The 25,777-nt window shown below is 38.7% G+C and overlaps 1 protein-coding gene across 1 annotated transcript in view; it reads right to left on the bottom strand.

Moving 5' to 3' along the window:
• The window catches only part of Cped1 (cadherin like and PC-esterase domain containing 1), a 263,515-nt gene that overhangs the window by 43,563 nt on the left and 194,175 nt on the right, over positions 1–25,777 (bottom strand). Inside the window, exon 17 of the mRNA XM_046422379.2 lies at positions 606–723. Coding sequence (XP_046278335.1) covers positions 606–723 — 118 coding nt within the window. The remainder of the gene's footprint in view (positions 1–605; positions 724–25,777) is intronic.

The following is a 25,777-nucleotide window of genomic DNA, read 5'->3' as shown; positions in this document are numbered from 1 at the left end:
GTTTTAATTTTCCTACTTGTAAGTGGGAGAGCAGTAATGATCCTTCTCAAGAATTCTTTAAAATTAAAAGAAATTCTTTCTAACTGAACCTAAAGCCTTTGTAGTTCTTTGATTCATCACTGATATTTATTCTCTGCCTACTATGTACAAATAGTGGCGCCAAGTTAATTGATATGATATCAACAAGTCAGACACCTTGCCGTCCTGAAGCTAATATCTTGGGAAAACTGACATCTAACAACTAGCTACATAGCTAATTCTTTAAACAACTGTGATAATTACTATGAAAGAAAAGTACAGTGCTGTGAAATAAAAAAGGAAATGGGTTTGAGGATTAAGGAGGGGTCCCTGGCAGAAGTAATTCTTGAATTGAGATTTGCAGATAAGCAGAAGGTACTTCAAAGTGGGAAAGATGAAGAGAAAAGAATTTGATTAATCAAAATATATTGAATATTAAAATCACGCATTTATATTTTTATGTGTATTGTAGTTCATACTAATGAAAAAATTTATGCCTTTTTTCTCTTACAATGATAGTGTAAATAAGCTTATACTTATCTACATTAAATTTTTAAAGAAGAAATTATATCCAAAGTGATAGTCACCTTTTATGTCCCCAGATGGACACATCTTCAGTTCAGGGTGTGAAATGGCTTCAATGTACTCAAGAGAAATAGGTTGTAACCCACAGTTCTCCTCTGGGTGAATTAACAGGCCACAATCCTGCATTAAAATGATAGAGATTAGTTGTCATAGTAATTAACCAGACTCATAGTAAATCTAAAAAATCTAAGTGGATACAGTTGGGGAAGTTAGAAAAAAAGGCGATATCAATATATCTGGATATACTTTGTACATTTTATGGAACAAGAGAACAGTGGTGTATATTGGGAAAGAGAACTACTGTGCTCAGAGTAGCACCTTTGAATTTTAGATTCAGCCATGCCATGAACTGGTTATGTAATTAAGTCACTTGATCTCATTGCTCACTACAAAATGATGAAGGGTGGAGAAGGGAAAGAATGGTATCAAAGATGTTAAGTACTGTGTCAGACTGCATTATGGCTGCACACTCTCCACTCTTCTACCTTTCTTTCTTGTAATGGAAAGACCCTTTGTTGTTGGAGGAAACTATGGGCCCAACATTTAAAAATTCTATTTCTCAGTGTTAACGGTGGTTATGGAACACAGTTCCAGCCCCCCCCCCCCTCAAAAAATGAACATCATCTCTGGGTTTCTGGAAAAGCTTATTTCCCTGATGATACTTTTTCTTTGTTGCTCCATTTCTTTTCCTTGGGATGCAAACATGAGCATGGAGGATGAGCAGCTATCTTGGGACCATGAGGAATCCATGAGCAGAACAAACACAATGATACAGTGGAGATTTAGGGCCAACTTTGGGCTGCCTACCTCTATCCTTTTTTCCTATGTTACAAATAACTAACTCCTACTTGGTCAAGCCACTATAGAAATGTAAGATGCAGCCAAAATCCTCTCTCCCTGTAAGAGTTCATAAAACATTCTTTTCAGACTGTACAAAATTTTTGAATATTTTTTAATCCTAAAAGTGATTAATCCCATTTGTAGAATTTTAAAAAACAATCTGGAATGAAAAAGCTCATTAGCAGTTCTCACTTCCTTCTTCATTGAATGATTACAAATTTGGTGAGATATATTCACAAAATGAAGGACAGCTCTTTTTGTTGAGCCGCAGCATTTATATATGTACGAAAAACCCCAAACAAACAGTATTTAGGAGAATTGTTTAAAATGCCCTTAATCCCAGAAATATCCACACTTGGAGTTTTGCTGGAGCCCTCACAAAGGGAATCCCATCTCCTAAGCAGCTTGTCACAGTTCTCACTAGAGTTCAATAAGATAATGAGAAGGGATTTTCTTGTTCCACACTGTGCAGAGTACATACGTTTAGTATGTGATTTAAGAAATTCATGGACCACTGCAGTAATGGCATTACCAACGGGCACTACCAGGACCCTAGCTGTGCCTTTGTTGGACCCATTAATACATGACTACTCTTTCTTGTTATAAGTTTCTCTGGATGCCCATTTCATTCCTTACCAAGGAGCTTGCCCAGAAAGGAATAAGTAGTATTTCTCATTTTGTGTGTGTGTGTGTGTGATATTACTGTACTTTTAGAGCAATACCAAGTTGGACCATTTAAACTGGTAGATAAATATCTTTAAACTTTACCTCCCTTTATTGACCCCATGGGATCACATTTTTAAGATGAAAAAGAAATCTCTTCTCTCTAAATAGTTTAATGCACCCACCTAACTTTTAAAATACCCTTTCACCTCCTGCAGCACCCAGATCATTCCATAGGGACCCATTTGCTCACCTTCCCCTCAACTCCTATCATGTCTCATGAGTCAGTAAAATGTGCTGGCCTGGCTGCCCCCTCCTGAAAGGCAGGCCTTCTTCCAGAGATGCCTGTTACTTTCCCCACAAGAGATGATGTTGCTGGGGAGTTTGCTGAATTATCAACACACCTGGGCTCAGCTTTCTTTGGGACTCCATGATATATTTCCCCAAATGTTCTGTTGGAGTCTTGAGCAAAGGCATCTGCTGGCATCTTGGATTCTCTGACACCCATTCAGAATAAGGTCTTATAAAACCTGGAAACTAGCAGATTCCATCCCATCTTAGACCCTCATGCCAGAACCAAATTGCCATGCTGCTGCCCATTTCCTCCCCTCTAATCCTGCATGGGACACATTCCTCCCCTTAGGTATATCTTCTCATGTTCTCACTGGTCCTCTGCCTTTCCTACCCAGGGCAAGCAAGCCCTTCCACAACCCTCAAAGGCTTCCTACAATTCCCTCCAATTTCCCTGGGGAAAGACAACTTGCCGTGGTATAGCCATCTCCAGGAAAGGCTGCCTGATGAGTCCCTCAGCAATCCCAGCACAGTCAAGAGGTTTACCTTCTCCTGTGACCCAGCTGCTGCTTCCAAACCATCTTATTACCTTTTGCTCTGGTTCATTTTCCCTGGATCCTTCCTGTGGCTGTCTTCTACCAACATTTTTATTTTGTGTCCGTATTTACCAGTGTAACACCTTGGTTTATCAATCTCTCCATTTTGCAATTTGCCATTCTGTTCATATGAACCCATTTTTTTTTCATTCAACCGTATATTTGAACAAACTTCAGACCTTTTCATTCAAGCCATAGATGCTCTACTTTCCATCTTAAGTTTGAATGCATTTTTTCCCAAATAAAACATACTTTTATGTCTTTATAGTGCTAGGAATTGAACCCAGGGCCTCATGCATGCTAGGCAAGCTATCTGGCACTGAGCCACATCCCCAGCCTGTTTTTCCTTTTGTTTTGAGACAGGGTCTTCCTGACTTGTCCAGGCTGATCTGGAACTTGTGATCCTCCTCATTCAGTCTTCTGAACGTCTAGGATTATAGGTGTGTACCACTGCACTTAGCTTAACATACTTTTCTTCTAACTTTATTCCTCCCTGTTCTTTAGTCATACAAGACTTCCATTCCCATGATTCTAATCCTGAATTTATGTCCGTACTATCCATTTCTAGTTCTTCAATTTTTATTTCATTGAAGGTGCATACAACAGTTTCAAGTCCTGTAACTATGCAATCTATCTCCATTCAAGTTTCCACATGCCATTCAGTGACAACGGAAAAAGTCACACATGTTAAGACAAATGCCATAAAAGTTTCTTGCTGGTCTTTCAATACTGCCTAATCTTTTCTCCATTATTTCTAGTTACGTCTCTATTATTCTAGTTAGAACCCTCTCTTTCTAGGATGACTTCAAATCTTCATCAATCCTCTTACCCTCCTCACTTCAGCATCACACCATTGGTCTCATTGGACAATCTTGTCTATTAATCCATGAAGAATATACAGCCCATGAGGCAGGAATTCGCTCAATTTCAACATACCTGATTACCAAGCACAGCTTGTTTGAGGATTTCTCTGCTGCTGCCCAGCCCTTCAAGTCTGGCCTTCTCCAGAGTTGTACCTTTGACTCTCCTCAGTTGCACTCCGAGACAGATAATTCACCCTCATGGCAGAATCACTCTTAATCTACACCCATGTCATTCTCATGAGTCCCAGAGACATAGTCACAGCATCCTGAGCATCTCAATTCATGTCTCATGAGTACCTCAATTTTAATGTAACTAGAACAGATAACACAGTTTGGGTCCAAATTCATTCTGATCTCTATTTTCCTTGCTTTCCTCTTTTAAAGAAAATGCTAATGCCAGGCCTCTTCTGTTTCTCTTGTAGTCAAGAGTGGCCTCTGACATAATTCTGGCCCATGAGCTACAAATGGAAATTTGCTGAGAATTGCAGGGAAAGCCCTTGCTTTTCTGATGCAGAGGCTGTTTCTCTCAAAATTTTCTCTATTTCCTTCCTTCCTGCTTCCTGGAATAGCGATCTGAAAACTGAAACAACTATCTTATGTTACAAAGGGAAGACCAAGAGAATTACGAAGAGTTCAGTTCTGACATCCTTGATCAGCTATAATCATAGGGCCTCTTGTTGTATAAGAAGTAAATACCTCTCATTTGTTCAAGTTACTCTTGGTCAGCTTTGCTGTTGAGAAGCCTCCTGCTCCTTTAGCTTTCCTCTGCCAGTGGTACCATCTGCTTGGATGGGTCAGAGTCTTGCTGACCATATATGGCTTCCTTTGGAAGCATCATGGATATTTCTATCTTCAATTAATCTCCTTTTCTGACTTTCTGTTGCATTTGTTGCGAAATTTTCATCAGGAAAGAATAAGATAGGATAGTTAATGGGTCCCAATTAGTGCGTGCTTTTTTTTTTTTTAATGTAAAGGATGCTCCATGAGATTACCTGTAGAAATATTCCAAACATTCCAGTCAACTTCTTTGTTCTTAGGTGATGGGAATAAAAGGGTAGAGGAGAACTGAGTAAAGACTACAGACTAAAGGGCCAACCTCCAGTCTTAGCACTTTTCCAATACCTAATTTATCATGGATTTTTATCAATGGGTAGGGACCCAGAAGCTATATAAGCCCTTAGACTAGCATGTTTAGAGTGAGAACCTGGTATAAAGTCCCCTTGTGCCTTCTGGGAGTTCTATGTCTTGTCTTTTCATTTAAATAAATCCTATTTCTTTCCCTCTTGCCATTCATTTTTGTTCATGGATTTCATTCTTTGAATCTGTGAGACAAGAACCAGGAAAAAAAAAATTGGCAGTGAGCTGCTAGGGTCTGCCATTAATAGCTGCAATACGCTGCTAGTAGTAGAGAGAAGAATCTGGCTTTGCGGACTGTGACCCTCAAAGCTGATGCAGGCAGGCATCTCCTGCTGTGATTAGCTGCTAACAGTAAAATGAACTTATTCAGCTGAAGCTTACACAGACCCCACCTGTTAGTAGAAGCAGAGACTCAAGTTTCATCTCAAACTCCAGTTTCACTGTTTCTTACAAAATAGTCAAAATTGACCTTAGAAATTATATTTCCCAAATTTGTCCCATATCCCATAATCTCAATACCAGGAGAGTTTCCATTTCCAAGCCAGACACCTCAGTTATTGGAGTCACCCTTCTTTCCATTTCCCTTAGTATCCAACCAATCACCAGAGCTTTGTACAGGCTTTCTTCTCTTCATTTCATTTTTTACTTTCTTGATTTCAGTTTGATCTGTGTATTTGTGTCCATTTGCCCTGGGAATTGCCTTGTCCTCTTGATGGATCTCTTCTGCCACCACTCCTATTGCCTGCCCACACATGCATTTTCTACATTGTTGCTGAAGCCTTTTCTCTAAAATGAAAATCTTAACTCCCTTTTGCTTGAAATCATTTGAAACTTCATTGCATTCAGAATAAAATGTGGCTGCTGCCTTCCTTTTTTTGGTTCATCTCTACCCTGTCCTATTAACCTTCACCCCATACTATGTTCTACCTGATTAACTGCAAGTTTGTCCAGTGCTAATTTTCCCTAATGTCTCTATACCCCAACCTCAGCTCTCTGTCCCATCTATCACCTGTTTAACTCCTACTCATCCTGAAACACCCAGCTCTGTAGCCTTCTTCTTCTGGGAAATGTACCCTGATACACTAGGGGTTGGATGCACGTACTATTTATTATCTGTTTGCTTTCATCCTATTTCTTTATCACTTGCTCTTGTGCCTTGAGAACAGAGAGCCTAACATTGCAGTCTATGGTTTCAGCATTTAAAATCTAGAGCTGGGAAAATAATTATATGCAATAAATTTTATGAACACCTGAATGCATGAGTGGTTCCATTTGAAGAGAAGCATCATGGTACTTTGTGTGAGTCTGTGCATCCTTTAAGTGGCTCTTCAGAAAAGGGTCATAATATTAACTCTGACTCTGGAGGAGACAAGCTGCAAGTATTGAAACTATTTCAGACTTAGGGTCTATTTTAAGATGCTCGCATTTCTTTTTTCTTTTCTTTTCTTTTTGGACATATACTAAAAGATGACCCACTATTTCTAGAATAAAACAAGTTTCACTGAACAATGAACTTAGTAAAAGATGTATAAACATTGTGCTCAGGAATTTTGCTTCTACCACTGGAAAAATATTTCATTGATTGATTTTGAGATTTGTAGTAATTTTCCATGATAAAACCTTAATTACATTTAATTTTTCCCATGAAAATCAATCTATAAGCCTCATAATTTTTCTCATTTTGGCAAGATTGATTTCTTAAGCATATGCTAAGTGGCAATAACACATATCCTGAGTTCTATGTGACTCACATTGAAGATGCATAATATACAAAATTCTTCATAAATACAACATAATTTTAGGAGTTATTTAAATATGTTCATTTGTATATCTGGGAGAGATGCTTTTATTTCTCACACAACTATTCATTTTTTCTTCGTATTTGGTACCAGGGTTCAAACCCAGGGGTGCTTAACCACTGAGCCACATCCCCAGCCCTTTTTCATATTTTACTTAGAGACAGGATCTGGCTGAGTTGCTAAGGGCCTTGCTAAATTGCCAAGGCTGGTTTTGAACTCATGATCCTCCCACCTCAGCCTCCTGAGCTGCTAGGATTACAGGCATGTGCCACCATACCCGGCTCATTTTATATTTTCATAAATATACCATACTAAAGAATAGAAGAAAACACATTAACAAATAATCATTAATTTGCCAAATATGAATTAAGAACCTATTTTCTTATAAATATATTGTAAAAATACTATGCAAATAATAGAATGAATATAAAACTAGAACATCATGATACTCATAATGATAAATGAAATAGCTATTTTTCTTGCCTTTACTCTATGCCATGTAAAATATTAAGTGATTTACAAATATTATCATTTTTTATCATAACATCTCTGCCTTTCATTTTACAGATAAGGAAACAGAAATGCTAAATTATTAAGAGGCAGGATTTAAATGTAAGTTGGTCTCATTGCACAACTCTGCCAACTCATCTTAATACATTGCTGACTTTCTGAAACATACTATTCTGAAAGGCAGGACAAATCATTGCTTTTATCATCTGATCTCAAGCGTTCTGGGAAAGGTTCAGCACTTTATCTCCTTAACTACACCTTTACCCAATGCCAGCTGAGAGCTGGTTCCTTAATGTCAACTTGCATTGCCTAATTGTGCTTTTTCGAATGCAGCCATACTGATGCTGGCTCAGTATAAATCAATCCATGATGTTAGCCTAGATCAGAAAGTTTTAAATCATTCTTCTCTTTCTAGAATTTCTCACAATCCTGGGCATGTGATAAGCATTTGAAATGTGGTTGCTAATGTATAATTAGCATATGAATATATTGTCCATATACGGGATCAATGGAAAGGGATGGGAGCCCATTTTTTTTCTGGGGGGGGGGGTCAGTGAGAAGACCATCAGAGCAGAGAAAGAAGGATAAGAATATGAGAATAAACATGACCTAGTCAGCCAGCCCAGGATCCATTAGAGTGTATATATTTAGGGCACTGGAATGGCCTCAACTACAATTCTGGCTCTAACATTGTTGAGTCTGTACAAAATAAAAAATGTTTAGATAATTTCTATATGATCCATTTAGCTCTAGAATTTTATGTCAGTGGTTTTACTTTTTTGAGGAATTTCCAAATTGGCTTCTTGTACAAACTTCCATCTTATTCCAAAGGAATGAATTATTATTTGTCTTCATGTTGTCTGTAAATTTAACAACTGCTTTCCTAATATTATAGTCAGTTAGCCATAAACTGAGTAGCTATCGTGTGATTCACAGAATCTGAAGTCCAAGGAACATTTACAATTAACTGAAGTATACATTAGCAAGAAATAATTACAGCATAATTTATGTGCAATTGTCCTTTATATACTACAATACTAAAACTGAAAGTTTTTTTTTAAACATATGTAAAGCTATATGAAGAGTTTTATATCCTTTATGGATAAAAATTGAAAATATCTCTGAACATAACAGCATATACCTTTAAACAAGTAATTATACTGTTAAAACTTATAGATATATTTAAGAAAGATACATGTAAAAGAAATTGTACCACAGCACTTCTTATACTAACAGAGAACTTGACAGTACTCAAGTATCCATCAATAGGGAACTCAATAAACAACTTATATTACATCTACATAATGGAATATTTTATAATACTTAGAAAAGAAGAATGCAAAGTGAAGAGATAGATATGTAATATATTAGAAGAAACAAAGAATTGCAAAGTATGATGTATACCATGATCTTAAAAAAATTTTTTATTTGTTTTAATTAGTTATACATGACAGTAGAATGCATTGATGCATTTTGATATATCATACATAGATGGGATATAATTTCTCATTTCTCTGAGTGTACATGTTACAGAATCATTTTGGTCATGCAGTCACATATATACATACAATAATAATGTCTGTTTCATTCTATCTTTCCTATCCCCACATTACCTCCTCTTCTCTCCCATCATTTCCCTCTACCTAATCTAAGGTAATGCTGTTCTTCCCTAGTGCCCCCCCTTATTGTGAATTAGCATCCACATACTAGAGAAAATATTTGGCCTTTGGTTTTGTGGGATTTACTTATTTTGCTTAGCATGATATTCTCCAACTCCAACCATTTACTGGCAAATGCCATAATTTTACTATTCTTTAAAGCTGAGCAATATTCCACTGAGGATATATACCACATTTTCTTTGTCCATTCATCTATTGAAGGACACCTAGGTTGGTTCCATAGTCTAGCTATTGTGAATTGAGTTGCTATAAAAATTGATGTGGCTGCATCACTATAGTATGCTGATTTTAAGTCCTTTGGGTATAAACCAAGGAGTGGGATAGCTGGGTCAAATGGTGGTTCCATTCCCAATTTTCTGAGGAATCTCCATACTGCTTCCATAGTAATTGCACCAATTTGCAGTCCCACCACAAATATATGAAAAAGTGTTCAACATACCATGATCATAAGTGAAGTTCTAGATATTAAACACACTTGACTACCCACACATAAATTCTGTATGGACACACAAGAAACTGAAGAGTGGGTCACTTAGATTAAGAATTATAAGTTAGGTGTGGTGACACATGCCTGTAACCCAGCAGCTTGGGAGGCTGAGGCAGTTTTCGAGTTCAAAGCCAGCCTCAGCAATTTAAAAAAGCCTAAGCATCTTAGTGAGATCCTGTCTTTAAATAAAATATTAAAAAGAGGGCTGGGGATGTGACTCAGTGGTTAAGCACCCCTGGGTTCAATCCCTGGTACCAAAATAAACAAAAAATTAAAATTATAAATTTAAGAAAGAAATATAGAGATGGGAAAGTAAAAAAGAGAGAATATCAGAACAGAACTGATAGTCTCTGTGAGGATGTTTTGGAGTCCTAAAACCACTGTAAAAAGTTCCACAAACTAGATGGCATAAACAAGAGAAATTTATTGTTTCACAGTGATAGAGGCCAGAATTCTCTGAATTGAGATGTCAGTGGTTTTAATTTCTTCTGGGGCTATCTGCCTGCATGTCATTTAGCACTGCCATGTTTGCAAGCCTTGTCCTCTATCAGCAGGAACAAGAGAGAGGCAGGCAAGTGTATGCTCCAGGCAGGAGGACAAGCATTCGGAACATTCTGAGCTAAGTGAAAACAGCCACTGGACTCAGTAGTGGACAGTGTTAGAGACCAAGATAGAAGAAGGCAAAAGTTGATCAAATTAACTTGGAATCATGATTTTCACAGTGAACTCATTCTAATGACACTAAGTTCAGGACTTTGGCAACAAATATACCGTTTCTTCAATTTTCTAAAAATTCTTATCAGATAAGCATAAGCCCAATCACCTTTTATAAAACTTATCAAAAATTTTTACTTTCCTTTTAATATACAAAATAAAACTAAACATCTTTTCTGGGGAGTGGGAGATATTTTGACTTTTATTTACAATTTTCTCCAATAAAATATTTTTGGTGAGTACGATTATCTATATCATTAGCTTATTTTGGATTTATTAAAAAATGTGTAGCTACCTATCATTCTATTTTATGCAGAGGAGATCCCTAAAAACGCTGCTTTAAAAATTGATAAGCATCAATGCTTGACATTATCTGATTTTAGTGAGAGATTACTAATACGTTTTAATATTTTATTATTTTTAAAAAGCAATTGAACTTGAGGTCAGGTAGTAGGGTGCAGCTTCGCTTGTTGTCTATGCTTGATGCTCATTTCTTATAACACATTAGCATCTACATAGTAATGACCCATTATATAATGTGATAACTGTGTGCTTCCTTACACAAATACCAGCTGAAAAGTGGCTATACATTATATCATGAAAAAAATTTAAATTAGTCAAAAAAGAACTCCAGGAGAAGGGAATTTTTTTTTTGTATTTTTTTTTAAATTTTTTATTGTTGGTTGTTCAAAACATTACAAATTTCTTGACATATCATATTCCACACTTTGATTCAAGTGGGTTATGAACTCCCACCTTCCCCCCATACACAGATTGCAGAATCACATCAGTTACACATCCATTGATTTACATATTGCCATACTAGTGTCTGTTGTGCTCCGCTGCCTTTCCCATCCTCCACCCTCCCCCCTCCCCACCTCTCCCCTCCCCTCCCCTCCTCTCTCTCTACCCCCTCCACTGTATAACCCTGAGGGTCTCCTTCCATTTCCATGCAATTTCCCTTCTCTCTCCCTTTCCCTCCCACCTCTCATCCCTGTTAAATGTTAATCTTCTTCTCCTGCTCTTCGTCCCTACTCTGATCTTAGTTACTCTCCTTATATCAAAGAAGACATTTGGCATTTGTTTTTTAGGGATTGGCTAGCTTCACTTAGCATAATCTGCTCTAATGCCATCCATTTCCCTGCAAATTCTATGATTTTGTCATTTTTTAATGCAGAGTAATACTCCATTGTGTATAAATGCCACATTTTTTTTATCCATTCGTCTATTGAAGGGCATCTAGGTTGGTTCCACAGTCTTGCTATTGTGAATTGTGCTGCTATGAACATCGATGTAGCAGTGTCCCTGTAGCATGCTCTTTTTAGGTCTTTAGGGAATAGACCAAGAAGGGGAATAGCTGGGTCAAATGGTGGCTCCATTCCCAGCTTTCCAAGAAATCTCCATACTGCTTTCCAAATTGGCTGCACCAATCTGCAGTCCCACCAGCAATGTACAAGTGTACCCTTTTCCCCACATCCTCGCCAGCACTTGTTGTTGTTTGACTTCCTAATGGCTGCCAATCTTACTAGAGTGAGATGGTATCTTAGGGTGGTTTTGATTTGCATTTCTCTGACAGCTGGAGATGGTGAGCATTTTTTCATGTACTTGTTGATTGACTGTATGTCCTCCTCTGAGAAGCGTCTGTTCAGGTCCTTGGCCCATTTGTTGATTGGGTTGTTTGTTCTCTTATTGTCTAATTTTTTGAGTTCTTTGTATACTCTGGATATTAGGGCTCTATCTGAAGTGTGAGGAGTAAAGATTTGTTCCCAGGGTGTAGGCTCCCTATTTACCTCTCTTATTGTTTCTTTTGCTGAGAAAAAACTTTTTAGTTTGAGTAAGTCCCATTTGTTGATTCTAGTTATTAACTTTTGTGCTATGGGTGTCCTATTGAGGAATTTGGAGCCCGACCCCACCGAATGTAGATCGTAGCCAACTTTTTCTTCTATCAGACGGCGTGTCTCTGATTTGATATCAAGCTCCTTGATCCATTTTGAATTCACTTTTGTGCATGGCGAGAGAAAGGGATTCAGTTTCATTTTGTTGCATATGGATTTCCAGTTTTCCCAGCACCATTTGTTGAAGATGCTATCCTTCCTCCATTGCATGCTTTTAGCCCCTTTATCAAATATAAGATAGTTGTAGTTTTGTGGATTGGTTTCTGTGTCCTCTATTCTGTACCATTGGTCCACCCGCCTGTTTTGGTACCAGTACCATGCTGTTTTTGTTACTATTGCTCTGTAGTATAGTTTGAAGTCTGGTATCGCTATACCGCCTGATTCACACTTCCTGCTTAGCATTGTTTTTGCTATTCTGGGTCTTTTATTTTTCCATATGAATTTCATGATTGCTTTCTCTATTTCTACAAGAAATGCCGTTGGGATTTTGATTGGCATTGCATTAAACCTATAGAGAACTTTTGGTAATATCGCCATTTTGATGATGTTAGTTCTGCCTATCCATGAACAGGGTATATTTTTCCATCTTCTAAGATCTTCTTCTATTTCTCTCTTTAGGGTTCTGTAGTTTTCATTGTATAAGTCTTTCACCTCTTTTGTTAGGTTGATTCCCAAGTATTTTATTTTTTTGAAGATATTGTGAATGGAGTGGTTGTCCTCATTTCCATTTCAGAGGATTTGTCGCTGATATACAGGAATGCCTTTGATTTATGCGTGTTGATTTTATATCCTGCCACTTTGCTGAATTCATTTATTAGCTCTAATAGTTTCTTTGTAGAGCCTTTGGGTCTGCTAGGTATAGAATCATATCATCTGCAAATAGTGATAATTTAAGTTCTTCTTTTCCTATTTTTATGCCTTTAATTTCTTTCGTCTGTCTAATTGCTCTGGCCAGTGTTTCGAGAACTTTGTTGAAGAGAAGTGGAGAGAGAGGGCATCCCTGTCTTGTTCCAGATTTTAGAGGGAATGCCTTCAGTTTTTCTCCATTCAGAATGATGCTAGCCTGAGGCTTAGCATAGATTGCTTTTACAATATTGAGGTATGTTCCTGTTATCCCTAGTTTTTCTAGAGTTTTGAACATAAAGGGATGCTGTATTTTGTCGAATGCTTTTTCCACATCTATCGAGATGATCATATGGTTCTTATTTTTAAGTCTATTGATGTGGTGAATAACATTTATTGATTTCCGTATATTGAACCAGCCTTGCATCCCAGGGATGAATCCTACTTGATCATGGTGCACAATTTTTTTGATATGTTTTTGTATCCGATTCGCCAGAATTTTATTGAGGATTTTTGCATCTAGGTTCATTAGAGATATTGGTCTGTAGTTTTCTTTCTTTGAAGTGTCTTTGTCTGGTTTAGGTATCAGGGTGATGTTGGCCTCATAGAATGAATTTGGAAGTTCTCCCTCTTTTTCTATTTCCTGAAGTAGCTTGAAAAGTATTGGTATTAGTTCTTCTTTAAAGGTTTTGTAAAATTCTGCTGTATACCCATCCGGTCCTGAGCTTTTCTTAGTTGGTAGTCTTTTGATGGTTTCTTCTATTTCCTCAATTGATATTGGTCTGTTTAGGTTGTCTATATCCTCCTGACTCAATCTGGGCAGATCATATGACTTAAGAAATTTATCTATGCCTTCACTATCTTCTAATTTATTGGAGTATAAGGATTCAAAATAGTTTTTTGATTATCTTCTGTATTTCTGAAGTGTCTATTGTGATATTGCCTTTTTCATCCCGTATGCTAGTAATTTGAGTTCTCTCTCTTCTTCTCTTCGCTAGCATCCCTAAGGGTCTGTCGATTTTGTTTATTTTTTCAAAGAACCAACTTTTAGTTTTGTCAATTTTTTCAATTGTTTCTTTTGTTTCGATTTCATTAATTTCAGCTCTGATTTTAATTATTTCTTGCCTTCTATTTCTTTTGCTGTTGTTTTGCTCTTCTTTTTCAAGGATTTTGAGATGAAGTATGAGATCATTTATTTGTTGTTTTTTTCTTTTTTTAAGGAATGAACTCCAAGCAATGAATTTTCCTCTTAGAACTGCTTTCAATGTGTCCCATAGATTCCGATATGTTGCGTCTGTGTTTTCATTTATCTCTAAGAATTTTTTAATTTCCTCCTTGATGTCTTCTATAACCCATTGATCATTCAGTAACCTATTGTTCATTCTCCAAGTGATGTATGCTTTTTCCTTCCTTCTTTTATCGTTGATTTTCAGTTTCATTCCATTATGATCAGATAAGATGCATGGTATTATCTCTACTCCTTTATACTGTCTAAGAGTTGCCCTGTGACATAATATATGATCTGTTTTTGAGAAGGATCCATGTGCTGCTGAGAAAAAAGTATAACTGCTTGATGTTGGGTGGTATACTCTATATATGTCAATTAAGTCTAGGTTATTAATTGTGTTATTGGGTTCTATAGTTTCCTTATTCAACTTTTGTTTGGAAGATCTGTCCAGTGGCGAGAGAGGTGTGTTGAAGTCTCCCATGATTATGGTATGGTGGTCTATTAGACTCTTGAACTTGAGAAGAGTTTGTTTGACGAACATAGCTGCACCATTGTTTGGGGCATAAATATTTATGATTGTTATGTCTTGTTGGTGTATGGTTCCCTTAAGCAGTATGTAGTGTCCCTCTTTATCCCTTTTGATTAACTTTGGCTTGAAATCTATTTTATTTGATATGAGTATGGACACTCCTGCTTGTTTCCGAAGTCCATATGAGTGATATGATTTTTCCCAACCTTTCACCTTTAGCCTATGTATGTCTTTTCCTATCAAATGCGTCTCCTGCAGGCAGCATATTGTTGGGTCTTGTTTTGTGATCCATTCTACTAGCCTGTGTCTCTTAATTGATGAGTTTAAGCCATTAACATTTAGGGTTATTATTGAGATATGGGTTGTTCTTCCAGCCATATTTGTTTATTTCTGTTACTAAACATGGTTTGTTTTCCTCTTTGATTATTTTCCCCCCCTTTACTGTCCTACCTCCCACTGTTGGTTTTCATTGTTATTTTCCATTTCCTCTTCCTGTAATGTTTTGGCGAGGATGTTTTGAAGAGATGGTTTTCTAGCTGCGAATTCTTTTAACTTTTGTTTATCGTGGAAGGTTTTAATTTCATCTTCCATCCTGAAGCTTAATTTCGCTGGATACACAATTCTTGGTTGGAACCCATTTTCTTTCAGTGTTTGAAATATGTTATTCCAGGATCTTCTAGCTTTCAGAGTCTGTGTTGAAAGATCAGCTGTTATCCTGATTGGCTTACCCCTAAATGTAATCTGCTTCCTTTCTCTTGTAGCTTTTAAAATTCTCTCCTTATTCTGTATGTTGGGCATCTTCATTATAATGTGTCTAGGTGTGGATCTCTTATGATTTTGCACATTCGGCGTCCTGTAGGCTTCTAGGATTTGGGATTCTGTCTCATTCTTCAAGTCTGGGAAGTTTTCTCGTATTATTTCATTGAATAGACTGCTCATTCCTTTGGTTTGGAGCTCTGTACCTTCCTGTATCCCAATGACTCTTAAGTTTGGTCTCTTAATGTTATCCCATATTTCTTGGATGTTCTGCTCATGGTTTCTTAACAGTCTTGCTGAGCTGTCTATGTTCTTTTCCAGTTGAAATACTTTGTCTTCATTGTCTGATGTTCTATCTTCTAAGTGTTCTACTCTGCTGGTAGTATTCTCCATTGAGTTTTAAAGTTGGTTTATTGCTTCCTGCATTTCTAGGATTTCTGTTTGTTTGTTTTTTATAACCTCTATCTCCCTGTATAGTTGATCCTTTGCTTCCTGGATTTGTTTGCGTAATTCATTGTCGAAGTGATCTTTCATTGTCTGATTTTGCTGTCTAATGTCTTCCTTGATACTCCAGATCATCTGAAGCATGTATATCCTGAATTCTTTATCTGACATTCCATCTGCTGCAGCTGTTACCTCTTCTAAAGTTGTGTTGACCTGCATTGCTTGTGATCCTTTCTTTCCTTGTCTTTTCATACTGCTTGCGTATCTTTCCTGCAGGCGCGGGCGGCGGCTCTGCTCTCTCCTTATACCAATTGGGGTGTTGTGGCTACCACGCCGGCAGGTCACTGGGCCTGTTCTGGGCGCTGGCGGCGGCTCTATTCTGCCCCTACTCCAATTGGGGTGACGAGTGTACCACGCCGGCAGGCCACCGGGCCTGATCCGCCGGTCAGTTGCAGGTTTGCCTACTCTGCAGGCGCAGGTGGCGGCTCTACTCTGCCCCTACTCCAAATGGGGTGACGTGTCTGTCGTACCGGCAGGCCACTGGGCCTGTCCCGCTGGTCAGTCGCAGATCTGCCCACCTTTCGGGCACGGGTGGCGGCTCTGCTCTGCCCCTACTCCAATTGGGGTGTCGTGACTACCCCGCCTGCAGGTCGCTGGGCCTGTTCCTGGCACGGGCGGTGACTCTGCTCTGCCCCTACTCCAATTAGGGTGGTGTGTGTACCACGCCTGCGGACCCCTGGGCCTGATCTGCAGGTTGGTCACAGGTCTGCTCACCCTGCGGGCACGGGTGGCGGTTCCGCTCCGCCCCCACTCCAATTGGGGTCACGTGGCCACCACACCGGCAGGGCCTGATCCGGGCGTGGGAGAAGGATCTGCTCTGCCCCTACTCCAGTTGGGGTGACGTGTGTACCACACTGGCAGGCCACTGGGCCTGACCCGCCAGTCTGTGACAGGTCTGTTTACCTTGCAAGCGCGGGCGGCGGCTCTGCCCTGCCCCTCCTACCACGCCCATGTACCACTGGGTCGCGGGTCTGCCCACCTTGCGGGTTCGGGTGGCGGCTCCGCTCCGCCCCCTCTCCAATTGGGGTCACGCGGTCACCATGCTGGCGAGCCGCTGGGCCTGCTCCGGGGGCTGGCGGCGGCCCGGCTCCTCCCCTCTGGCTCGACGACAAATTGAGGAGACTCGGGTGTCTGTGCCTCACCCCCCCTACCAGGAGACCAACTGTTTCTGTCGCCGCTGGTATTGATGAAGTTCTCTCCTCCGCCGCTTTCTGATGACATCAGATCTCTGCCATGTTGGTATCCTATGCGAATGGCATCATTTCGTTCCCCTTGCCGGGCAACCAAAGCAACGGGTGAGTCCTGACCGGCCCTCAGCAGGACCCGGACCGAGAAGCAGTTTCCGTGGGCTCCTAGCCCTGGGCCAGGGCAGTTCCGGGAGCCGGAACTCGGCCGCTCCGTGCTCGGTGTAAGCTCCGATAAGAGTAGGCTCCAAGAAGCAGTCCCCGCGGGCTCAGTTCCGGGAGCCGGAATTCGGCCGCTTAGTGCTTGGTGTATGCTCTGATAGGAGCAGGGTCCAAGAAGCAGCCTCCGCAGGCTCCGCAGCCCTGGGCCAGGGCGGTTCCGGGAGCCGGAACTCGGCCGCCCCGCGCTCGGTGTTCGCTCCGATAAGATCAGGTTCTAAGAAGCCCCCAGGCACTGAACCCTAGCAATCTGTCTGCAAGCCGCAGGCGAATGGCAGCCTGAAATTACCTGTTCTATGGCTGAATGAGCTGCGGTCAGTCGAAAACAGGGATGGTGACGTCAGCTTTCCAACATGGTGGCTGCTGGCCTCCTCTGTGGTCTGACCGGTGTGGAGAACCGAGATGGACCGCTTCCTTCCCCTGTCTCAAACCCAGAATTCAGCCCTGAGTACGGTGCTTGCACGGCTGGCAGAAACTGCAGCGCTGTATCCCTGCGTCGCTATCTCCTCGTTTCCCAGCGCGCGCTGCAGACTCTAGCCGTGGGGCGATTTGCTGAATAAGCAGTGTTACCCTCCGTGCGACAAACCTCTCGCGTTTGAGTCCCCGTAGCCGATCCTCGTGCGATGGAAATCCTTCCTCCAGGTTCCGGAGCACCCCACTATTGCTGGAAATTCCTAACAAGATAGCCTTTAGCCGTCCTGACTTGTCATACTCCCACACAGTGAAGCAGCACATGGGGGCAATGCACTCCCCTCGCCGCCATCTCCTATCTCCCGAGAAGGGAAATTGAAACAAATTACAAGCAGATGAATTCAAAATTTTCAATTAAATACATTAATATGGCATCAATATTTGGAATACTTCTTTCTACTTCTCATACATTCCAAATCTCTGAACTAATAAATATGAAATTTTCTTTCTACTTTTTTGTTTTTGGTTTCAATCTAAATCATCTTGAGATTAGCCTTGATGGGGCCAGTGTGGTCCTGAATGCTGAAAGGCATTCTCTAGTGTTAATTTAGAAAAATAAAATAATAAAATAAATAAATATATACATATATATTTATTTATCAATCTCCAGGTTTTGTAGAATTTGACTAAAAAAATCTATGCAGATGAGGCCTGTGAGATGGCTGATGTTTCTCGTTTCCTGCAGGCTAGAAACCCCATGGAAAACAGTCTTTATTATTATTATGGTGTTTCGGTGTTTTTAGTTTTATTTCCAGATGGAATCCAAAAGGTTAGATGTGAATGCAAATGAAAAAAAGAATTAATTTATATATTTAAATATCTGAAAACCCTCAGTTCTTTTTGACTTGTGAACAAAGTGGGGAATCGGGACTGAATGTACTATGACGGGCTCTGAAGAATCAGCATCAGTTTGAGAGATGACAAAACAATAACGAGAACACAACAACAACAAAATTATTTCATGTTCAAAAGGAGCAAATCTATTATTTGTAGACTGAAATAAAAATAGCAGGGATTGGAAATGGGTAGTAGGCCGTAGAGATATTTCTAAAGACAATTTAGTTAATATGTACTTAATCACTAATGGTGATTCCAAACATAAAAACAAATATTTGCCAGATATTAAGTAATAAACCAAGCAGGCCTGCCCAGGAGGTATTAATCACTCATACTGAAAATAGTTGCTGTTATATTTCAGGTTGGACATTTCCACATACAAATGGCCCATTAATAAAGGAAACAAAGTCATATCTGTAATTAGATGACTTTGATGGGGAATCGTCTGACTCTTTTAAATAGAGTTGAATATTCAATAAGGTAGGCAGTTATAGTGGCTTTGGGTACCATGTGGATATTCCTGCCTGTCTTCATCTTGATAACTTTTACATACACATACATACCTATACCTACACACACCTACTCACAAACACACATGTGTAAGTATATAACAATGGTTAGAAATGTGGGATTTTTAAAAGGAACTTGAACATTTAAAAACAAGTTTAATTTTGCCTCAAATCAGAGGTGCATTGACTTCTGCTATACATGCTGTCAGGTTTTGTGAGCCCCTGGGGCTCCTAATAAAGAGTGAAGGCAGCACAATAAGAAGAGCACTTAGGAACCCCCGTGCTAACTGTTAAAGACACCAGCCAGCCATCGCAAGACTGTTGCACATCAAGCTCTCTGCAACATTAATGAATACCTCAAAATGCAATACCAAAATAAACTAATTAGTGGACTGCAGTATATGCCAGAGTCCATTCAATGCTTAATGTGATTAAATGCCCAACAGATACCTTTGGAAAATGGTAATAAAAGATACTGGGAAATATTTTTTTAAAAGTCTTTCATTTGTTATCTTAGCTTAGATAAAGGCATAACTAGTTTACATATATTAGCATAATTACATGGAACTTACTAGAAACAGAGAGAACAGAAGACCCCTAGAATTTTTAGGGAGTTATACTTTTGCTGAGACCACAAACCTGGCTTGCAAAAGCCTTTGGCTACTTATCCCTAAAATAAACCTGGGTCATATCCTGGCCTTGGTAAGAAGGAAGATACAAAAACTGTGAAGCCCCAATTAGAGGACAGTCTCAAACAACTACTGTGGATATTAAATAAGAAAAAATCTTTCCAGAAAAAGCAGTGTTCAAAGCAGACTCTCCAAAGAACATTAAAGTTGAGCTAACCAAAGAGCTTGCTCCATATAAAGGCAAGGAGTCTTTGAGTCCTGCCACCAAGTTCCATAATTGCTGAGAGTGGCTGATCACTGCCTTTGCCCTATACTCTTATCTAAATGGGACTTTTCTTTGAGATTGTTCTCCACATTGAGCATGAGGTGAACATGGCACATGTTATTATATTGTTATTTCTGTTAGTACCACCAATATTGCCACTGCTGTGATTTTGGAGTCAGACTTCCACTTAATACTTGCACAGGTAAAAGCTTAGTGTGTGTGTGTATGTGTGTGTGTGTGTGTGTGTGTGTATAAGATTTCTACTTTGGAAAAATTCATTGGTGCCTCTGAGTAAATTAAAATCATTTTGAATTTTGCAATAATCTTAGAATTTTAATTCTGTGTTCAATTTCACTAGAAGCATTGGTGTCAGGTAACATTTTCCCAAACTAATACTTTAGGTCAAAGGATTGGAACTTACTTTAAACCAAATACCATATCAAAAAAAAAAAAATAATGTGAAGACAAGTAACTCACCATTCATTATTTGTTTAAAAAAAGACTGATCTTGCCACTTGCTAGATCAACAGTATAAGTTTAGCTCTGTTGAAAACATGTAATCCTAAATCACAGCTATTCTGTGATCTATGAATCTTGGCTGCTACTCTGAGATTGAAGCATGTGATTTCCCTGATCTTGGAGTTTAATCTTATTTATATTTAAATATGCTGGTTCTTAAACTTTATGAGAATAAAATTATATTGCTCATAGACTGACTTTTTCAAGTGTCAGTAACAAACGCTTGCCAAACTCTTCATAATCTCTTATCTAATCCACCTAACTCTAATGATTTAGCATATGGCCTGACATAACAGAAGGTGTTTATTACATGTTTATTGCATTTCTGGATGGACATGAGCATCAAGAGTAACTGATGCATGGAACACATCCAAGAGGACAGAGCTGGGACACTAGCCTTATTTGCAATATACTTTTACTAGCTGAACTTGCTTGACATATCCATAGATGTATGGCATCTGAACATGGTTGAGAATTAGATATAGAGGGCCAGGAGCAACAGTCCACATGCTAATCCCACAGCCCAGGACCTCAGGCCTGCATTCTTTCATTTTTTCTTGTTAAATATGTGCAACCAAGTGATACAGTTATAAAACGAATGATCTTATTACACATCTTAAAGCTATAAATTCTACCATATATTGAGTCTTTAGTCGTGATTTTTTAGCACAAGATAATTTTCACAGATTGCTTTGATCAGCATGATGTACATTCAGTTAAGCTCAAAGCATGCTAGAAGGAACCAAATTCTTTCTATCAGGAAATGCAGATCTTTTCAAATTCACTGTATGACTATCCAACTGTTATGATCAAAAGTTAACATTCACCCTAAGTTTAGATACACTCTAACAATGAAAAAATTAGACACCTATGAAACATTTGTGTTTATGACAGGGCAGTCTTTTCTATGCATAGTCCTATATTTTTATATATGTTAATGAGACTCTTAAGAAAGTCGTCACTCTTCTAAAGTACTTGTTGATTACATAGAAAGAAATTGGAACTTCACAGTGGGGAAATCTAGCAGACAAGCGAGCAAGTGAAGTACAACCAATTCTGCAGCATTCTTTCCACAACTGTGTCACTTCATTTAATCAGCAGAACAAGTCACAAGATTCCAAACAGAGACACAGTCTACAAAATAACTGTCCTTCCCTCTTCAAAATGTCCAGGACATGAAAGACAAGGCAAGGATGCAGAACAGCACAGAAGGGAGAAAACTAAGAGACGTGAAAACTGAAAGCAACAGGGAAACTTTGATTGGGTCCTGGAACAGAAGAAGAAAACTTTGGGAAAAACCAGTGAAATTCAAATAAGGTCTTTGGTTAACAAAATATATTGTACCAATATTAATTTCTTACTATTGATAATTGTACTGTAATCTTAGAAGATGTTAACACTAGGGGAGGCTGGGGGAAGGGTATTTGGAGACTTACTGTAGCTCTAAAATTAATTTTTAAAAATTAAAAGATTAGTCCAGCACAGTTTGCTGTTTATGATTGAGAATTTTCTTGAAGGCAAAAACACATACCCTGAAGAAGAGTGTTTTATCATGTAGGAGGCTTTCAAACATAGTTCTGTTGAAATGTCATATGGCAGGGAAATGGCTCTGTGTGGTTATGTTTTACTGGCATTCATGGGTATCCCATAGTGTGATCAATAGGCATTTGCCCTTAAAATTTGCAGGAACTGAGGGAGTATAGTCCACCAGCTAAAGAAGAGTCAAGGCACACCTGCTGTCTTATGGACTTGCTCTTGGAGAACAATCTCCTGGAAGTTTGGCAAGGAGAAAGGGTAAAGTCATGGCAAAGAGTCTGAGTTGTGCCAAGCACCAGGGTAGGCACTTCCTATACAGGACTGTGTTGAATCTTGACAACTGTTGAAGGAAGATGTAATTATTCTCATTCACCAGATGGGGAAACAAAGGTTTGGAGAGTTTCGAGGAAGTTTTTCTGAAGTGAAACAGCTTAATAAGTGGAACAATTAGAGTTTGAATGATGGTTTTATCTGACTTCAAACCCATGCTTCATAGACTGAAAAACAAAACAAAATAAAGCAAAACACACTGTACAAAGAAACAAAGGTTGTGTTTGTGAAACATTTACAGACCAATTAAAACTTCATCAGGGAAGACTCTTTTCATGGCTACAGATGGCATCTCTAAACATAACCAGCTGCACTTAAAATGATTATATTAGTCAAAAGTGAGACCAGGCAAGAGTATGAATAATTCAGGCCAGATTGATCCTCCCAACTCCCGCAGAAAAAAAGCCTTGAAGCACCTCTCCAACTCAGGCTGGGTCACAAATACAATTTCTACTTTTGAATAATGGCTCGTTAGGAGATGACTTATTAGCTGAAGATTTGAAATTAATTTACATGGTAGATAGTGAACAAACATTTATATATCATTGTCTATCATCAGGGAAAATATTTGCTTTAATATGATTTTCAAAATCATCAGTGCTTATTTGTCATGTGTTTTCAGTTCTCCAAAGAAGTTTATAGTTTATGACATTTCCTCATTTGTTTCTTTCAATTGATTCCCTGAAGAGACATTTGTTTAACATCTACATGAGCCAGCCACAGCCTCTGCTCTCTCAGAGTTCTAGCAGAGAAAGCAGATATGTAAACACGCAATGGTTGCAGAAAGCACTGAATGCTGTAATGAAGATTGTTCCAGACACAGTATTGGCACAAAGGATCACGATCAGCTCTGCTTTAGAAAGAAGATGCTTCAGTTTGAACTTGAAGTATATTAAAGTTCACCAGACAGGTTAGGATTGATGAATTTGCCAAGCAGAAGAAACAACAGAGGCAGGGTTTAGGGGGTGCCCAAAGGAATCTTCTCTGGTACCAATGTCTGCAGAGGACTGGGAATCCTTTACATCTGAGACTAACTGAACCCTGATTTCTAAATTGCTAATTTTTTTCTTTCTGCCTGTGACTATTAGCTTGTGATTTAGTCCTTAGCCATAAAATACACAAGACAATCTGGAACAGATTGGAAATGGATTTTGTCTAGTTATGTTTAGGGGCTATCTAAAGCATATGGCGTCAGTTACAAAACTCTGAAGCGGTTTGTTCAAAACCCAACCCAGCCATATCAGTTCAGGCTTTGATATTGTCATTATCACCAAGCATGCCCAGTAAGGAGTTGGTATTTTCCTGTCATTGGCACACCATCCAAACTTAAGGGTAGTCTCTTTTCATAGAAGAAATTAAGATTCCATGACTAGTTAGTCCTGGAGACATTTCAAGATATAAAATTGTCATTTTATTTTGTCTTAAATTCCCCATAGGTTTTAAATTAGCTCATTATTTCCTGAACTTGAATGCTGTTACTGGGATTTGATCATTACCATTAAGCAGTTGTCACAACTCACTGTGTGGGATGAAGCGACTCTTTCATTCAAAGCCAAGTCTGGCAAGTGTATCCTTAGAGATAGATCACACATCTCCAGGTCTTCATAGTTTTAGCCTCAAAAGGCAGATGCTGTGAGTCTGCCCCCAGGTTGCCCCCCCTCCTCCCAGCTGAAGTCACTGGGCCTTACCTCCTCTGCCACATGCTTCGCAGACCTGCCTTGTCACTGCTTCTCAATAATCTAGGACCATGTGGTGTTTCAAGCTGATCTCCAGAATATGTCACTTCTATGCATTCATCAACAGCTGTTCTGGAATCCTGCTGTCACCAATCAGATATGCTTGCCTGGCCTAGCAGAACTGAGATAACCCCTTTAAAGTCAGAGGCCTGGTTTTGTTCTAGAACTTTGCAGTTGTTAACTTTGCCCAGATCTGATACTTTGTTGTCCTTCAGGGCTTTTTTCTTTCAAAGGCCAATGTTATCTTAAGGTTCCAATGTTCTGACTAACTTTGACATGTCCAAACAAGACATAGCAATAGATGCTACTAATTGCCACCATGTCCCCCTATCTTGCCCCAAGTAGGCCATTAAATTACAGCTGTGTACATGACTAAATGGTTAATAGTAAAAGCTGATCACCAGGAAAAAATATTATCTAGGGAGATAAATTGTTCAATAAGTTGGCTATTATTTTTTATCATTCCCTGTGGTATTCATAAAGTTTTAAAACTCCATTTTAATTGTACTCTAAAAAGTTTATTGAAATAAAAAAATGATATCATAATTTATAGAAGGGCTATATGTTCCCCAAAGTGTGTTTCACGAAATACAGGTTTTGGGAAAGTTAGTAAGTAGTTTTTGAGTAAAAAAAAAATACTGTAGTCAACTAAATAAATTTTGGTAAAATTTTAAAATATATTTTGCCTAGTCAGTGGTAAGTGATAAAAGTGTTCTACAAAACTTTATAATTTCAAAGAGCTGATTCTAAGGAAAATGTTTAGCAAATTGCCATTGTTAAAAATGAAGATAGTTCAGCTATTCAGAGAGTTTTAATTTCCTGAAGACAGTCATTTTCTGACGAAATGTCTTTCTCAAAGAACTTATGATGAGGAAATTAGATTAACTTAGCTGCTTAGCTTAGAAACACTGAACTGAGAAAAAATGTGGGTTCATTTTTTCTATGATTGGTCATGAGAAAAAAAAAACCCTCATATGCAGCAGCAAAGACCAAAACAAAAGAAAATACCACAAAGCTATATGGAAACAATTGTCATCCATTTATTATTTTTTAAAAAAATTATAAACAAGAGAAATATTTTGTGATGACAGACATCTATTTGGCAAAACTAAGAAATCATTCCTGGGAATGAATATGTTCTTGAGTTAACTACAATCTTTCCTTTTTCAGTAAGCCACATACTAAGCCCATGATATAATCATGAATTATATGAATACACCCATGCTCTTTGTTCATTTATAGCAAATTTCTATGTATCAATAACAAAGTCGCCATTCAGACTGTACAACTATTAAATTTATTTTCATCAGTGATCATTGTAACAATAGTTATGACAGCAAAGCATAAAAACAATCTGTAATATATACTAAACCATAATTTCTGGGGCAAGATTAAAGAACATTCATGACCTGTTACGTACATTTTGCATTATGTTTGTTCGGGAAAACAATAAAAATATTAAAACTAGCATTGAGCTGGGCACAGTGGTGCATGCTTATAATCCCAGCAGCTCAGGAGGCTAAGGTAGGAGGATTGAAAGTTCAAAGCCAGCCTCTACAACTTAATGAGGTACTAAGCAACTCAGTGAGACCCTGTCTCTAAATA

The sequence above is a fragment of the Marmota monax genome, unplaced genomic scaffold (assembly GCF_021218885.2).
Source record: "Marmota monax isolate L192 unplaced genomic scaffold, Marmota_monax_Labrador192_F-V1.1 WCK01_AAM20220418_F8-fsc00027, whole genome shotgun sequence".
Taxonomy (NCBI): domain Eukaryota; kingdom Metazoa; phylum Chordata; class Mammalia; order Rodentia; family Sciuridae; genus Marmota; species Marmota monax.
The sequence above is the reverse complement of the archived record's forward strand: the minus strand, read 5'-3'. Positions and strand labels throughout refer to the sequence as shown.